General features: G+C 44.6%; 1 protein-coding gene across 2 annotated transcripts in view; it reads right to left on the bottom strand.

Moving 5' to 3' along the window:
• Nucleotides 1–286: 286 nt before the first annotated feature.
• MAML2 (mastermind like transcriptional coactivator 2) overlaps nucleotides 287–18,792 on the bottom strand; it is a 218,422-nt gene continuing 199,916 nt past the window's right edge. For both annotated transcript variants that reach the window (XM_068266841.1, XM_068266840.1), the window contains exons 5-6: nucleotides 11,732–11,843; nucleotides 287–4,414 (exon numbers count right to left, since the gene is read on the bottom strand). In XM_068266841.1, coding sequence (XP_068122942.1) covers nucleotides 3,510–4,414; nucleotides 11,732–11,843 — 1,017 coding nt within the window. In that variant the 3' untranslated portion in view covers nucleotides 287–3,509. The remainder of the gene's footprint in view (nucleotides 4,415–11,731; nucleotides 11,844–18,792) is intronic.

An 18,792-nucleotide genomic window follows, 5' to 3' on the forward strand; every position in this document is an offset into this window, starting at 1 on the left:
TGTCTCGCTCTTCTCCCCCTCTTGCCCTCTCTCCTATAGAACACTGGGGAGGGGACATGCGTGTCCCCCCAGAGTCGTTCATCGCAATGCCGCGACGAACGACTCTGGGGGGACACGCATGTCCCCTCCCCAAGGCTCATACGAGAGAGGGCAAGAGGGGGAGGAGAGCGAGACACTCACGAAGCAAGCCGGCGGCTTGATCTGTTAAGCCGGGCGCATCCGGCGGTTTACATTCACAGGTTTACGTGAAGTAATTATGATTGGAATTAACATCAACAGCGCCACCTGCCGGATGCGCCCGGCTAACGGATAAGTACCCATATAATGTGTTCATTAATTGGTGCCACTTGGCAGTATTCATGCTAGTTCTTCTGCCCAGTTGGCTCCAAATCATGCCCAAAGATTGTGTAGATCAGCCTTTCTCAACCTTTTTACCTTGAAGGAACCCTGCAAGTAATTTTTGGATCTCAAGGAATCCTTGCAAGTATTTTTTGGATCATTAGGAACCATTTATTTTGCTAGAGGCATGGCCTTTAAAAGTAGGTGTAGCTGTTTATTTCACTAACCCTATTACACTGCCACTCATTATACAGTCTTCTTATTCTAGTGCTTTTTATTAATGTGTTCATTATTATTCTGATACTCCTATTATAATATGCTCTCTTTACTTCCTCCATGATGGGGGATAATGCCAGGGAACCCCCTGCAGAGTACTCAGGGAACCCTGGTTGAGAAAGACTGGTGTAGATCATACTCTCGCCTACAAAGCCATAAAATTTGGCCCACAAGTGTCTTCTCCAGTTTGCAATATATTTAGCCCACTCTAGACCAACAGGGAAACTATAATGGAGGTGAAGCCCTAGATCACCAAGGAAGCCATATAGGGAAGGAAGAGGGAAAAGCACTAGACACCAGGGAACTGTATAGTGGGGGGCACAAGACACCAGGAAACTATATAGGGGCAGGAGTTGGCCACTAGACATTGAGGTTGGCTCATGACTTGGTTGCAGAATTCAATTTTAGCACACTTTGTAATTGAGTTTGACATCCCTGGTCTGGATTGAGTGGCGTAGCTACGGAGCCAGGGGCCCCAATGCGAGTTTTATATGGGAACCCAAAGCACTTATTAGTATGAAGACTCAAAACCTTCCAAGGACATCTTTCAGTGTAATAAGTGCAATCAGAGGAGGGAAACCATTTGTGAACGATACCACTATTTAACACACATATAGAGGTGATAGTTACCAACAAAGCACCAGTGAAAAGCTAAAAGAATGGATGAATGTGGGCCTCTGGTAGGTCCCTCTGGTCCAGGGGCCTCGGTGCAGTTGCGACCTCTGCATCCCCTATTGCTACGTCACAAATGCCCAACTGCACTCGATGATGGGGGTTGTACACTTAAAGTGGCCATACATCAGGCGACTTGGCTGATCGACCATCCAATCCGATTATTATAATTGGATAGGATGAAAAACTGTGCCACCAATGGACACGGAAACCCCCAGCACTGTTTTCCCTACTTTCAGGCTACGGCCCCAGGCATGTGCCCCATGTGGTTGTCGGTGGAACGTGGACCGATTCTCGAGAAATTTCATGCTGAAAAGCGGCTGGATAGTGTAATGGTTGGTCTGACACAGGAGACCAGGGTTCGAATCTCAGCTCCTCCTGTTCAGGAAGCTGCACCTATTCAGTAGGAGACCTTGGGCAAGACTTCCTAACACTGCTACTGCCTATAGAGCACGTCCTAGTGGCTGCAGCTCTGGCGCTTTGAATCCGCCAGGAGAAAAGCGCGATATAAAATTCTGTGAAAATGATGGGGAATCAGCCTGCAGTGTATGGGCAGGCAACAGATCTGTCTCTTCGATCAGAGCGAGATCTGTCTATTGATCAATATGCCCATACATTGTCTGATATATGGGCACCTTTAGGTCTATCAAGGCAGAAGGATAACCTTGTCTGTGTTTATAATCTCTGGTAGTTTGGGAAACAGTGGAGTACATGTGGGAGTTTCTCACCAGTTTGACAGTAATTCAGTCAATGGGCTTGTTTCACAAGACAAATAGCACGCCTTATCAAAGATAACACACCTCATCAGAGTATCATAGCGAACTTATGCCTGCTAATTGGCAATGACGAGAGCTCCACTCATCCTGCCCTGAGCCCCTGCGGTTCGTAGCGCTCGCTATGGTACTCTGATGAGGCGTGTTAACTTTGATAAGGCATGCTATTTGTCTTAGTGAATCAAGCCCATTATGTGATACAGCAAGCACACATATACAATAATCAGCATTTATGGAGTTAGACACTAACCTTTTTTTCCTAGATAATAAATAAGAATTAAGCAGACACCAGCCAAAGTGATTTTGCTATACTGCATATAAAACAGGTACCACCGTTTGGGTTAAAGGAGTAAAGATGGACTGACAAATTGTTAGCTATTAGGTCTGGTCAGAGTCAATGCAAATTGTATTGATAGGTGTATTTCCAAGCTGCATCTATTTGTATAAAATTAGCATCAACTCAGAATCATTTGCATCTAGTAGAGATGGACAGCTTCTCTCACATAAGGGCTTCTCAAGGAAAGTCCTGAATGGCTGGTCCTGAACATGTGATTAGGTTTCCTATGTGATTTCTGCATAATCTACCACAGGAAGCATAAGTGAGACATGATCACATGACTGTGCCCAGCCAGTCAGAGACTTACACATCAATCACCTGATCAGCTAGATCCCAAACATCTGTAGCCATTTTCCTCAATGATAATTTCTGTAGGAGAAATTGGCAATCTCTACAAATAAGTTGTAACCTGCCTCAAAAGAAGCCTGTCAGCACAGAACTATGGGAAATGTATTGTGGACTTGTGTTGAAAGCACATGTTTTAGAATGTTGTCCATTACTTGATATGCCGCTTAAAGCACACCTGAAGTCAGAAGGATATGGAGAATGACATTTATTTCCTTTTGAACAATGCATATTGCCTGGCAGTCCTGCTGGTCCTCGGCCTCTAGTAATCTTAGCCATAGACCCTAAACAAGAATGTAGATCAAGTGCCCTGACTGAAGTCTGACTAGATTAGCCACATGCTTGTTTCAGCTGCATGATTCACACACCACTGCAGCCAAAGAGATCAGCAGGACTGCCAGGTAAATGGTATTATTTAAAGGGTAATAAATATGGCAGCCTCCATATCTCTCTCACTTCAGGTGTAATTTAATGAATAACCCCAATAAACCATGTAGCCACTGAGTGTCAGCGCTCTTGCTTACTACATTTTCCAGGTCAGTGACTCGGTAAGAACTAATATATGACAGCCTCAGAACTTGTAAAAAAACGAAGACATACATATAAAAATGGCAGTTCCTGTTTCCTCAGTCCCAGCATGCAACTGCTTTAATTCAAGCTGGAATTTGGGTGTTTGTGAAGTCTCAATTTCTAAAATTACACTTCACTAGCTTGGTTTTCTATATGAGGTCCAGTAAGTTGAAAAGAATAGGTGTTATGTTGAGATTTCATGTATGACCCTTAAAAATCTCATCTAGGATGATGTCTTTCATCCAGTCATCATTGATGGGACCTGTTTTCAGCAAGGCGTCAATAAAGTCTGAGTCGTTGCTGGGAGACGAGCCTAGCCCACCGTTTTGTGAAATAAAATCAAAAGAACTTAAGTCGTTATTGGAGTCACTTCTCAAAAACGCTCTGGAAATCTGATCGGATTGATTATATGTGGTTGTTGGCGTTGCGGTGGTCCCGCCAGCTTGGCTTAGGTTGGTTAACACTTGTGGCCTATGAGGGCTTTGACCATGGTTAAAACCTCGCAAAGGTTCCATAGATTGTCCACTATTAATCTGATTAACGGCATTCATTTGCAAATTTTGGTTGACCTGACCAGGCAACGAGAGACCCCGCTGAGGAAAATGTTGATGACCCATCACAGCTGGGAGGGACTGGTTAGAGAACTGGCTGTTATTGTTGAAGTTGACCACTTCTTGCCTCTTTATATCTGAAGTTATCCATTTCTGACCAGCAGCTGAATTGCTAGTTATATTCGATGGTCGTTGTCCCACCGTATTGCCTCCGTGGGTTGAACCAGGTCTAAAAGGTGGTGAGGTGACTCCTGGTGGATTACCAAAAGTAGGAACGTTGCTTCCTGTTGTGACTGTTGACTGCCGTGACATGACGCTGCTGTTTGGGCTTGTCCTCCTATGATTCGGACTGGTCTGTGCTTGCATTTGATTGACATTACTGTACATTTGCTGTGGACATGGCACATTCCCGAACATGTTTGGGCTTCCCTGTAAAGAGGTCATCCTGGAACCATGACTTGAAGAATGGGCTGGATTCTGATGTGTAACATGGGCTGATGCTGAATTGGTCACCGGTGGATCAGACGTGGGGCCTACTGACTGTAGTCCACCTGTAAAAAAAGAATACGGATAGAATAAAGTAAACATGACATTAATGCTTGCCTTTTTATAAATGCTAGCAAAATGAGGTTTGTTCCTTAAAGGACCTTGTAGAGATAAAAACACCCCAATTAGTGTACTTACCTAAGGATAGGGAAGCCTCAGGATTCCCCTATCGCCATCCTCCTCGCTGATCGAGCACTGAGACCCAGGCAAGCCCGTCGACAAAGCCTTGTTGATGGAGCTTGCCTGCACTGTGCAGGGGTAGACCGTTTACGCCTGCGCACTAACACCACACCGCTTTTTCCGCTGAACCTAAGAGGCGGCTCCATAGGTTCTCTGCTCCTGCTCAGTATGGGCAAGCTGGGCAGTACTTCAGAGGTCTCAGCGCTGAAATGGAGGGACACAGGAAGCCCCTTGTAGGATCCAGAGGCTTCCCTTTGCCAAGGTAAGTATCTAAATGTTTGCCTTATAATCCTCCTAAATTTTCTTCAAGTGTGTATCGCATACTTCAAGTTTGATGTGCGTAAGTGCCACACACAATTTTTTGTAACTTTTTAACAGAAATTTTTTTTGAACTTAAATGCTATTAAACACTATCTTTTCAGGTTGTTGTTTTTTTTCACAGCTATGATTTCCGAAAAGCCCCTAAGCTAAAACAACATTTATTACAACCATAACTAGAAGTACATTTTGGTGCAGTGGCTAAAGTGCGTATTGCCCAGTGTCCTCACCAGTAATTAAACTAGGGGGGAGGGAGGTTCTTCCCCCGCCCCCCCCCCCCCCCCAGTAAAATGATTAAAAAAAAGTTTAAAAGTTAAGATGAGCACTCAAGAACGAGAGTACCAGATCAAGAAGCAAGTAGTTTATTAAGAAATGTGGTGCTCTGAGCTTTGAGTTTGTTAGTTTGCATTCCCCTTTGACATGTTTGTCAGGTTTTTATTGCTTTACTTACCTACAAGTGTATGTGTTTGGAGAGTGACCAGAACTTTCCCAAGTGATTGTTCTAGGCCTGTACCAAGACCAGGTGATTGTGACCCACAACACTCTGCTATTGTTTTGAAAGTATCCTCTTTCTTGTATTTAATTTCTGCTTTATCAGATACACTACACTATAGACGGCTCCCGCTTTCTCTCTGTTTTTTTTCTCCCCCTGGAAGACCTATAGGTTACCCAGACCCCTGCTTTTGCACAATCTTTTAAAAAGTCACATGCTGTATTCACTAAACTGGCACACCCAATGGGTCATCCAGAATATCCCTGTAAAAAAAATATATATAAGTAGATAAAAACTTGTCCTACTTACATAACATGTCCTACTCACATTACATAACATATGTATTGCACTGTCCTGATATATATATATATATATATATATATATATATATATATATATATATATATATATATATATATAATTTTGTACTGTCTATATGTATTGTACTAATTTGATTTCAGTGAATCGTATGTAGTAAATAAAGAGAAAAACGTTCCAAGCATTTTCCATCTTTACTGCCTCTGACTGTAGCCAATCCTGATGTAATTTCCTCCCTTACTTCTTTTCTTCAGCCCTCCTCCCCACTGAGCTCTCTACTGGAAAGTGCATTGTCATATCTAGCTTACTTAGTAAACACATGTGAGTACAGCATAGATTGTATTTCAGCAGCTTCTGCAGAGGGGTGAGGTGTATTTCCCTGCTCAGCCTTGTATCACACTGAACTGCCCTCAGCCAATCAGTGAGGAGCAGGAATGTGGGTGGGGAAAATACAAGATTCCCTCTCCTTGGCAATGTACCAGAACAGAGCCACGCTGACTGAAATAAGATTCATTACAGCAGACACATTCATGATTATATTGGAGTGCTTGCAATGCAGGGTCAGGATGTAGACTACATAATAAACATAGAGCAGTGGGTGATTCAAATTTGTTTTTATGGCTGACAATTCCACTTTAACAAAAGCACAGTTTCAGTTTGAGACCCAAATCAGTTGTTCTGCTTTAAATTGCTGCAGCTCCAGTGGAGAAATGACGCCACACACTTCCCATAAACCCTTACTCCACCCTTTACTAACAAAGACGGTCAATATTCCACACAGAGGGAAAAGTATTAATCCCGGGAGGAGGATGTGGCTCAGTACAGAATTGGAAGCGGACAAATAAGAATCCTTTTCCAGTGGTTACAGTTACAGCATTCCATAAAGGTACATTGTCATTTGCTTTCTCCCCCCGTTTAATTTATGTAAAAAGCAATGGCACACTTTCCTCAGCAGTTTATGACCATGGACCATGTTTTCCCAAAAATAAGACAGTGTCCTATATTAATTTTTGCTCCAAAAGTTGTGCTAGGGCTTATTTTCAGGGGATGACATTTTTATAACAAGTTCCTGTGCTGTGTGTCCTCCTACCTTCCCCACTGTGCCGCCTCTTCCTCTGCTGGATCTATCTCTTGTGTGGCCCTGTATTCCCCTTGTGCTTTTAGTGTCCTCCTCTATCCCCTGTCCTCCTATGACCCATATCCCCTTATGTCCTCCACTGTGTCTTCCACTCTCCCCCATGTCCTACTGGTGTTCCCCGCGTCCCCCTGGACCCTCCTCCTACCCCCAGCTCCATGCCGCTGTGTCTATGGGGAAGAAGTAAGGCAACTTAGACCATAGCGCCATAATTGAGCTAATCACTGCACTCGCTGAGTAGCAGTAAGTGCAGTGATTGGCCCAATGACGGAACCATGGGCTCACCCGCGGGACCATCGGCTCCAGTAATAACACAAGTTGCCATACTTGTTCCCATTACAGCCGCTAGGGCTTACTTTCAGGGTAGGGCTATGCTCAAAATTCCTGCTAGGGCTGACTTTTGGGGGACATCTTTATTTCAGGGAAACAGGGTAGCAATGACAGTGCATTAAAGTGTATATGTAGTCATGTTGCTAACTGACCTTCAAAGGAGCTCACAGTCTAATCCATACCATCTCTTACACACGCGCAGTTACTGACACAGTTTGGTGCCAGGTTCTCTACAGATGTGTTGCTAGCCTACAAGCTAGAGATGAGTTCTGTTGCTTTTGTCCAAAGGAGGGAGGACAGTGTGCGGCATGACAGAGTGGCTTCAAGTGGGAGGGGTAAGGAGAACAATAGGCATGGCCTGTGCTCAGCCATGGCAGTCTGGGGCCATATGGCATTATCTTCTTCTCCTAAGTTTTTTCCTAGGTAATATTTTCTCAACTTATCAATAAAATGCCTTCTAAGCAAGAAAAAACTCAGGATCATTTTGACATTACTTTTCCTTTGCAGAGTGCTGAAAAGTTACTTTGAACAGAAGATTAAAAATGATCCCCTAGGAGAAAAAATGGATTGAATGAGGGCACGGAACTCTTGGCAACACGTCAGGGTGACATGCGCAAGCACTTCATTCTCAGCAGAGGCAGCACTGACCGGCAGTGGAGTGGTATAGCAGCTACGTATTATTTTCACAATTATTCGTTTTGTATTTTATCTAGTTTTAATTTTTGTCTTAAGGGCTGGTTATCACTGGCTTCTGCCGAGCTTTCACTCTGCGCCACGTTCAAACTCTGGCGTTTAAAAGCCAGCGTTTAGATGCTAGCTTTTGAAGGCTTAGCGTTCAAGGCTAGCAGTTCTGGTCTCTGCAATTGTTTCCCGGGGTTTACCGCCTCTGAAAGCAACATGTTGCTTTCGAGACTAGATGCAACGCTGGGATCTACCGCCAGGCTTTCATGAAAGCCTGCAAAAGCCAGCTCTAAACGCTCTCATTCACTTGCATGGGATGGCAGTAGATCACAAAAAACACTGCATCTGAAACGCTGCGTTAAACGCCGCAAAAAAACGCCCCTGTGAACCAGCCCTAAAGCAGATCCGAGATGAAAAACTAACTATAACAAGTAACTTCTCTATATATATTATCTAAAGTTTAGATAGTTTTCACAGCAAATGTTAATAGTTTCAACATTATATGATCATTTCTTCCTGTAATACAATGACAGCAGCCATGTTCTGCTTGTGATTATTACACACAGGCAAACTGCTCTGCATCTCCAGCCCTCAGCCTGTAAAAACTTCACTCCCCTCTCCTCCTCCCCCTCCCCTCTGCCTCTGAAATCTCTGGCTAGTAACACCTCCTCCTCCTCCCTAGACTGAGCTCCCATAAGCCCTTGCTACATGGGTCTGAGTGCCTAGGTGCTGGAGAAGCTGTGGGTGAGGCTTGTTTAGTTTATAGGAAATTAGAGTATTAAAACAGAAAAAAAGTATTTGGCTTGAGGAATGCCCTATAAACTATATGAGAGGAACACAATTATGCAATGAGCAAAAGTTTATCTCGGATCCACTTAGATCCCCACAACCCTTAACCATTTAAGCCCTCTGGACGTAGAAGCTACGTCCAGAAGGCCATGTGCGCTCCTGCGGCCGAGCGTGCGTGCACACGCGCTCCAGGCAGCGGATTGTTAGCCCAGGAATCAATGAATCGGGACATGGTGTCCGATCATGGATTCCTTTCCCCGGCAGAAAAAGCGACCGCTTCTCTCAGAAGCCTCGCTTTTTCTGCCTCTTACGTCCCTCTAAGTGAACATGTTATGCTTAGAGTGACCTCATGTAAACTCAAGGTTGCCATCTTGTGGCCAAAAAGTAAAACTTCATCCACATGTAGAAAAATAAATAAAAATAAACACATATTTAGAATAAAAAAATTACTATTTACATCCCACCCTCCCAAAAATACCCAAATAAAATGTTTAATTAAAAAAAAAATTACAATAATAATAATAATAATAATAAAAAAAAACGTAATTATTTACCTAAGGGTCTAAACTTTTTAAATATTCATGTAAAGATGAAATATTTCTATTTTTTCTTTTTAATTATAAGCTTGCAAATATTGATGGATGCAAAACGGAAAAATGCATTTTTTATTTCCAAATAAAATATTGTCGCCATACATTGTAATAAGGACATAATTTAAACGGTGTAATACCTGGGACTATTAGGCAAATACAATACGTGGGTTTTAATTATGGAGGCTTGTATTATTTTAAAACTAGAATGGCCAAAAACTGAGAAATATTTTTTTACGTTTTTTTCTTATACTACCTGTTAAAATGCATTTACAGTAAAGTAGCTCTTAGCAAAATGTACCACCCAAAGAAAGCGTAATTGGTGGCGGAAAAAACAAGATATAAATCAGTTCAATGTGATAAGTAGTGATAAAGTTATAGGCTAATGAATGGGAGGTGAACATTGCTTAGATGCATAAAGTGAAAACGACTGAAGGCTGAAGTGGTTAAAGTAGTTCTGAGTTGAACTAAGTATATGCTTTTTTACTTACCCGGGGCTTCTTCCAGCCCCTAGAATTGTCTGTGTCCCTTGCTGCCAGGGATGAGCTCCGGATAAAATTACCCAGCAAACTTAACCAGCAGCCTTCTTCTTTAACCTGTCCCATGCTGCGTTCCAAGCTGCGGACACGTGACTACAAACACTTCCTCCTTCCGGGTTGAAGGAGGAAGCATAGTAGTCACGTGACGCAGCGTGGGATGCGCCGTGGGACGGGTTAAATAAGAAGGCTGCTGGGAAACTCACTTGGATTTCATCCAAATTTTATCCGGAGCTCATCCCTGCTTGCCGCAGCTGTGGTCTTCTCCGGTGTCCAGCTGTCGGGCTGGCAGCTTATGAACGTGTGTGTGCGTGTGTGTGTGGGGGGGGGAAGAGGTGTGCGCGCCTGTGATCGCACTCACGTCGCCAGGAGTATTGTACCCTTGTGCATGCACAGAAGCCACCGACCCCATTACAACCTGACAGCAGGCGCAAAATGCCCCCGGCTACAGGAGCGTGATGGGGTGAGTGCAGCCGGGCATGCGCAGAAGAGTGCGGCTGGCCAGATAACCGGGAGGGATATCCAGTGAACGGAACAGCCTGAGAGGACAGGCTTAATAGGCACTGAATCCAGGACTGAGTGCAGGAGTGTTAACCACCTACTGTAGCTAAGTTTATTTTACAGGCTCTTGCAGTTACATGCTTTATAAGTGAGTGACATTCCATTTTTACCCTGTCGTTCAAACAAAAGATGACCTGTTAAGGAACCTAAATAGGCCACTAGCTTTATTCAAGCTTTTTGGTTGTATTTAGCAGCAGCTTTTTCACAAAGGCTTCTCTCTTCTGTTTTGGCAGCAGAGACAAGAGCTGACTTAACAAGTTCAGGAACCTTGTCCAGGGAGGTCATAAATTACACTCAAAAGACGTTAGCCAATAAAATTATCATGGCAAAGGAGTTTCTTGTGTTTAAACACTTCTCGGTACAGATCATTTCTCTATAAACAAACATATCATTAGTTTAATGCGTTAAAGGGGGAATTCTAAGAACTGCGATTGGACCGTGCAGTGACAAAACATAACATTTGCAATTTATAACAAACACATTTTTGTTGTCCTTCAAAACTTTTGAATATTCCTCACTCAGCATCCCGGCCCCGTGTGTACCAACTTCTGGCATTTAGCTCCACCCTGTTGCAGCCGAGGGCCCCAGTGCAGAGAGTGCCATGGCACTCATCTGTGGGAGGGGCTAAAAGCCAGATGACGGTACACAAGGGAGTTGGTATGCTGAATTAAAAGGAAAATAGTCATTATAACTTTATTAGAAGTGGATCCGGCTAAAGTGTGATTGCCACTTTATAGTCCCTTTAAAGAGGAGCTGTTAGGTATAGGGTCTCAGAGAAAATAAACACATATATCAGTAGCTAAAGATTGGCTGTACTTACATTACATATGCATTTCACTGTCCACGTTTGGATTTCACAGAATTTGTATATAGTATATGCAGAGAATGATGCTCCTGACAGCTCATGGCAGGTTCCATGTTTGTGAAGCCAAATGTGTCGTCATGTCCTGCCTGCTTCTGATCACAGAACAGCTCATACTGAATAACACTAGTTTGCAGTGAATATTAATGAGCCATGTGGCTAGGAACAATAGCGGACTCCTGCAGTGTACGCTGCCCCGAGATTTATCTGTGCTGTGGCTGGACTGAGTTTTAGAAGCTGCTGAAACTTGATCCCGTCTTCTCCTTAGCAGCCGAGGGGAGGGCCCCAGAATGCTTTGCAGTATGTTATGCGGCTTGCGTCCTGCTTAGGTCTAAGCCTTTCTGATAAGCACACATCAAAGGTAAGAGAGATCTTTATCTTCAGTAATGTCTTTTTGGCTTCCTTCTAAACTGTTTAACACAGGAGACTAGAGGTTTAAATTAGCTTCAGCAGCCTGACAGTTACTCTTTAAGGAGTAAGTTAGTTAGCTAACAGCTAAACTAAAGGTAGCAATGCAGACTATACTTACCATGGAACTGGTTTGTCTGCTGCATTCCTGCAGCGTTCCTTCTTTGGTCCTTGTAGTCTGGCGGCGGTCTAGTCAGATGCCTGTTCAGCTGATCCTGGTTGTTGCACTTTTCCTGTGGCAAAATATACACAGAAACATTAGTACAAATAAATAACGAAACAAAGTACAATAGCAATCTTGGATTTCTGCACAAATTGGTCATAATATGTGATCTGATCTTCAGCTAAATCACAACAATAGACAATCACTGTCTGCTTAAACTAATTCCACACAAATAATTAAATGTTTCCATGTTTTTATTGAACACACCATGTAAACATTCACAGTGCAGGTGCAAAAAGTATGTGAACCCCTAGACTAATGACATCTCCAAGAGCTAATTGGAGTGAGGTGTCAGCCAGCTGGAGTCCAATCAATGAGATGAGATTGGAGGTGTTGATTACAGCTATAAAAACACACACCAGTTTTGGATTTGCTTTTCCCAAGAAGCATTGCTTGATGAGAATGATGCCTCGCACAAAAGAGCTCTCAGAAGACCTACCGTATTGCTGACTTGCATAAAGCTGGAAAGAGTTATAAAAGTATCTCCAAAAGCCTTGCTGTTCATCAGTCCACGGTAAGACAAATTGTCTATAGGTGGAGAAAGTTGAGCACTGCTGCTACTCTCCCTAAGAGTGGCCGTCCTGTAAAGATGACTGCAAGAGCAAAGCGCAAAATGCTCAATGAGGTGAAAAAGAACCCTAGAGTGTCAGCTAAAGGCTTAGGGCCTGTTTCCACTACACGCAGATTGGATGCAGAATGGATGCAGAAAAACTGACTCCAATGAATGTCTATGGGCCTGTTTCCACTAAACGCAATTTTTCTGATGCAGAGTTTCCCATAGGCATTTATTGGAGTCTGCTTTTCTGCATCCAATCTGTGTGTAGTGGAAACAGGCCCTTACAAAAACCTCTGGCATATGCTAACATCCCTATTAGCTAATCTATGATACGTAAAACACTTAACAAGCATGGAGTTCATAGGAGGATACCACAGAGGAAGCCACCGCTGTCACAAAAAAACCTTTGCAGCATGTTTAAAGTTTGCAAAAGAGCACCTGGATGTTCCACAGTAGTACTGGCAAAATATTCTGTGGACAGATGAAACCAAAGTTGATTGTTTGGAAGAAACAGGTCATCTGCCCACCAGCTGAAGCTCAGAAGAAGATGGATGTTAACGACCCAAAGTATAGACGTAAATCAACAGAATGGCTTAAACAGAAGAAAATATGCCTTCTGGAGTGGCCCAGTCAGAGTCCTGACCTTAACCCGATTGAGATGCTGTGGCATGACCTCAAGAAAGCGATTTATAACAGACATCCCAAAAATATTGCTGAACTGAAACAGTTCTGTAAAGAGGAATGGTGAAAAATTACTCCTGACCGGTGTGCACGTCTCATCTGCAACTACAGGAAATGTTTGGTTGAAGTTATTGCTGCCAAAGGAGGTTCAACCAGTTATTAAACCCCAGGGTTCGCATACTTTTTCCACCTGCACTGTGAATGTTTATATGGTGTGTTCAATAAAAACACGGAAACATTTAATTATTTGTGTGGAATTAGTTTAAGCAGACTGTGATTGTCTATTGTTGTGACTTAGATGAAGACCAGATCACATTTTATGACCAATTTGTGCAGAAATCCATATAATTGCCAAGGGTTCACATACTTTCTATTGCTACTGTATTCTTTTTCATTATACAATCTTTTTAATTAAAGTTTTGAAGCAGTCATGACAGTCAAAATATATGCAATATAATACAAACTTGTACAGAACAAATAAACATGGAAAAGGGATTATGGTTACAAAAGGCTTAGTCCCTATATCATGTCATAAAACAGCAAGTAATGCCCTCTGTCTGACGTTTACACAACCCTAAAGGCCCATACACACAGGGTACGGCCGTCGCCGCAGCCACGTGGCACGCGCGTGTTGCGGCGACAGGTCGCCCGTGTGTATAACGCGCGCGCCCCGAACCGTCGCCCGTCGGAGCTGTCGCCAGGCGATTGACATGTTCAATCGCCGGCTACAGCTGTCGCTGCGACTTCGCCGGAACTGTCGCTAGTCCCGCGTGAGTACGCGAGCTAGCGACAGGAGACCTACGCGAGTGAATGGAGCATCCGGCCGGGGGATGCTCCAATCACAAACAGCTTCCGCCGCGTCTCTGCCTTTCTGGCGAGACGTGTGGACAGCTGTCGCTCCCTGTTCGCGTGCGCGCATGCTACGGGGGACAATTGTCCCCCGTGAGTATGTAGCATAAGGGTAGTCAGAAAAAGAACATGCTTAATTGCCCATACTGACGAAATCAGATGGTTATAGTAAACCACACAGTCAGTAAGCAGGACTATACCAAGTTCAATTCGCTAAAAAAATAATAACAGAGATAATCCAACTGAGTATATCTAACAACTAAACAAGGAATAACAACAAAACATGGTCTCAAAGGCACATACATTAACCACTTCCCGACCGCCCACTACACAGGGGCGGCGGGGAAGTGGAGCCCTGCAGGACGGCCTCACCCACAGAGGCGGCGGTCCATTTAAGGGCATGGGCGGAGCGATCGCGTCATCCGTGACGCGATCCTCCGCCGGCGCCTGTCACCGCTCGCTCGCCGCAACATCCCGCCGGCTATACGGAAGCGCCGGCGGGATGTTAACCCCGCGATCGCCGCATACAAAGTGTATAATACACTTTGTAATGTTTACAAAGTGTATTATACAGGCTGCCTCCTGCCCTGGTGGTCCCAGTGTCCGAGGGACCACCAGGGCAGGCTGCAGCCACCCTAGTCTGCACCCAAGCACACTGATTTCTCCCTCCCCTGCCCCAGATCGCCCACAGCACCCATCAGACCCCCCCCTGCCCACCCCCCAGACCCCTGTTTGCACCCAATCACCCCCCTAATCACCCATCAATCACTCCCTGTCACTATCTGTCAACGCTATTTTTTTTTTTATCCCCCCCCCTGCTCCCTGCCCCCTCCTGATCACCCCCCACCCCTCAGATTCTCCCCAGACCCCTCCCCCCAGACCCCCCCCCCTGTTTACTGTATGCATCTATCCCCCTGATCACCTGTCAATCACCTGTCAATCACCCGTCAATCACCCGTCAATCACCCCCTGTCACTGCCACCCATCAATCAGCCCCTAACCTGCCCCTTGCGGGCAATCTGATCACCCCCCCACACCAATAGATCGCCCACAGATCCGACATCAGATCACCTCCCAAATCCATTGTTTACATCTATTCTCTCCTCTAAACACCCACTAATTACCCATTAATCACCCATCAATCACCCCCTATCACCACCTGTCACTGTTACCTATCAGATCAGACCCTAATCTGCCCCTTGCGGGCACCCAATCACCTGCCTACACGCTCAGATTGCCCTCAGACCCCCCCTTATCAATTCGCCAGTGCATTAATTACATCTGTTCTTCCCTGTAATAACCCACTGATCACCTGTCAATCACCTGCCAATCACCTATCACCCATCAATCACCCCCTGTCACTGCCACCCATCAATCAGCCCCTAACCTGCCCCTTGCGGGCAATCTGATCACCCACCCACACCATTAGATCGCCCGCAAACCCGCCGTCAGATTACCTCCCAAATGTATCGTTTACATCTGTTATCTTCTCTAAACACCCACTAATTACCCATCAATCACCCATCAATCACCCCCTATCACCACCTGTCACTTTTACCTATCAGATCAGACCCTAATCTGCCCCTTGCGGGCACCCAATCACCCGCCCACACGCTCAGATTGCCCTCTGACCCCCCCCCCCCCCCCTTATCAATTCGCCAGTGCATTAATTACTACTGTCCTTCCCTGTAATAACCCACTGATCACCTGTCAATCACCTGCCAATCACCTATCACCCATCAATCACCCCCTGTCACTGCCACCCAACAATCAGCCCCTAACCTGCCCCTTGCGGGCAAACTGATCACCCACCCACACCAATAGATCGCCCGCAGATCCGACATCAGATCACCACCCAAGCGCAGTGTTTCCATCTATTCTCTCCTCTAAACACCCACTAATTACCCATCAATCACCCATCAATCACCCCCTATCACCACCTGTCACTGTTACCCATCAGATCAGACCCTAATCTGCCCCTTGCGGGCACCCAATCGCCCGCCTACAATCTCAGATTGCCCTCAGACCCCCCCTTATCAATTCGCCAGTGCAATATTTACATCTGTTCTCCCCTGTAATAACCCACTGATTACCTGTCAATCACCTATCAATCACCCATCAATCACCCCCTGTCACTGACACCCATCAATCACCCGCTGTCACTGACACCCATCAATCAGCCCCTAACCTGCCCCTTGTGGGCAAACTGATCACCCACCCACACCAATAGATCGCCCGCAGATCCGACAACAGATCACCACCCAAGCGCAGTGTTTCCATCTATTCTCTACCCTAAACACCCACTAATTACCCATCAATCACCCCCTGTCACTGCTACCTATCAGATTAGACCCCTATCTGCCCCTAGGGCACTCAATCACCCGCCCACACCCTCAGAATGCCCTCAGACCCCAGCCCTGATCACCTCGCCAGTGCATTGCTTGCATCTATTCTCCCCTCTAATCACACCTTGAGACACCCATCAATCACCTCCTGTCACCCCCTAGCACACCTACCCATCAGATCAGGCCCCAATTTGCCCCGTGTGGGCTCCTGATCACTCGGCCAAACCCTCAGACCCCCTTCCGATCACCTCCCCAGTGCATTGATTGCATCTATTTTCCCCTCTAACCACCCCCTGAGACACCCATCAATCACCTCCTGTCACCCCCCTAGCACTCCTATCCATCAGATCAGGCCCAATACAACCTGTCATCTAAAAGGCCACCCTGCTTATGACCGGTTCCACAAAATTCACCCTCTCATAGACCACCTGTCATCAAAATTTGCAGATGCTTATACCCCTGAACAGTCATTTTGAGACATTTGGTTTCCAGACTACTCACGGTTTTGGGCCTGTAAAATGCCAGGGCGGTATAGGAACCCCACAAGTGACCCCATTTTAGAAAAAAAAGACACCCCAAGGTATTATGTTAGGTGTATGACGAGTTCATAGAAGATTTTATTTTTTGTCAAAAGTTAGCGGAAAATAATTTTTATTGGTTTTTTTTCACAAAGTGTCATTTTTCACTAACTTGTGACAAAAAATAAAATCTTCTATGAACTTGCCATACACCTAACGGAATACCTTGGGGTGTCTTCTTTCTAAAATGGGGTCACTTGTGGGGTTCCTATACTGCCCTGGCATTTTAGGGGCCCTAAACCGCGAGGAGTAGTCTAGAAAACAAATGCTTCAAAATGACCTGTGAATAGGACGTTGGGCCCCTTAGCGCACCTAGGCTGCAAAAAAGTGTCACACATGTGGTACCGCCGTACTCAGGAAAAGTAGTATAATGTGTTTTGGGGTGTATTTTTACACATACCCATGCTGGGTGGGAGAAATTTCTATGTAAATGGACAATTGTGTGTAAAAAAATCAAACAATTGTCATTTACAGAGATATTTCTCCCACTTAGCATGGGTATGTGTAAAAATACACCCCAAAACGCATTATACTACTTCTCCTGAGTACAGCGGTACCACATGTGTGGCACTTTTTTACACGCTAAGGGGCCCAAAGTCCAATGAGTACCTTTAGGATTTCACAGGTCATTTTGCGACATTTGGTTTCAAGACTACTCCTCACGGTTTAGGGCCCCTAAAATGCCAGGGCAGTATAGGAACCCCACAAATGACCCCATTCTAGAAAGAAGACACCCAAAGGTATTCCGTACGGAGTATGGTGAGTTCATAGAAGATTTTATTTTTTGTCACAAGTTAGCGGAAAATGACACTTTGTGAAAAAAAACTATTAAAATCAATTTCCGCTAACTTGTGACAAAAAAATAAAAACTTCTATGAACTCACCATACTCCTAACGGAATACCTTGGGGTGTCTTCTTTCTAAAATGGGGTCATTAGTGGGGTTCCTATACTGCCCTGGCATTTTAGGGGCCCTAAACCGTGAGGAGTAGTCTTGAAACAAAAATGACCTGTGAAATCCTAAAGGTACTCATTGGACTTTATGCCCCTTACTGCAGTTAGGGTGCAAAAAAGTGCCACACATGTGGTATCGCCGTACTCGGGAGAAGTAGTACAATGTGTTTTGAGGTGTATTTTTACACATACCCATGCTGGGTGGGAGAAATACCTCTGTAAATGACAATCTTTTGATTTTTTTACACACAATTGTCCATTTACAGAGGTATTTCTCCCACCCAGCATGGGTATGTGTAAAAATACACCTCAAAACACATTGTACTGCTTCTCCCGAGTATGGCGATACCACATGTGTGGCACTTTTTTGCACCCTAACTGCGCTAAAGGGCCCAAAGTCCAATGAGTACCTTTAGGATTTCACAGGTCATTTTGAGAAATTTCGTTTCAAGACTACTCCTCACGGTTTAGGGCCCCTAAAATGCCAGGGCAGTATAGGAACCCCACAAATGACCCCATTTTAGAAAGAAGACACCCCAAGATATTCCGTTAGGAGTATGGTGAGTTCATAGAAGTTTTTATTTTTTGTCAAAAGTTAGCGGAAATTGATTTTAATTGTGTTTTTTCACAAAGTGTCATTTTCCGCTAACTTGTGACAAAAAATAAAATCTTCTATGAACTCGCCATACTACTAACGGAATACCTTGGGGTGTCTTCCTTCTAAAATGGGGTCATTTGTGGGGTTCCTATACTGCCCTGGCATTTTAGGGGCCCTAAACCGTGAGGAGTAGTCTTGAAACGAAATTTCTCAAAATGACCTGTGAAATCTTAAAGGTACTCATTGGACTTTGGGCCCTTTAGCGCAGTTAGGGTGCAAAAAAGTGCCACACATGTGGTATCGCCGTACTCAGGAGAAGTAGTATAATGTGTTTTGTGGTGTATTTTTACACATACCCATGCTGAGTGGGAGAAATATCTCTGTAAATGGACAATTGTG

Source organism: Hyperolius riggenbachi, chromosome 2 (genome assembly GCF_040937935.1).
Source record: "Hyperolius riggenbachi isolate aHypRig1 chromosome 2, aHypRig1.pri, whole genome shotgun sequence".
NCBI lineage: Eukaryota > Metazoa > Chordata > Amphibia > Anura > Hyperoliidae > Hyperolius > Hyperolius riggenbachi.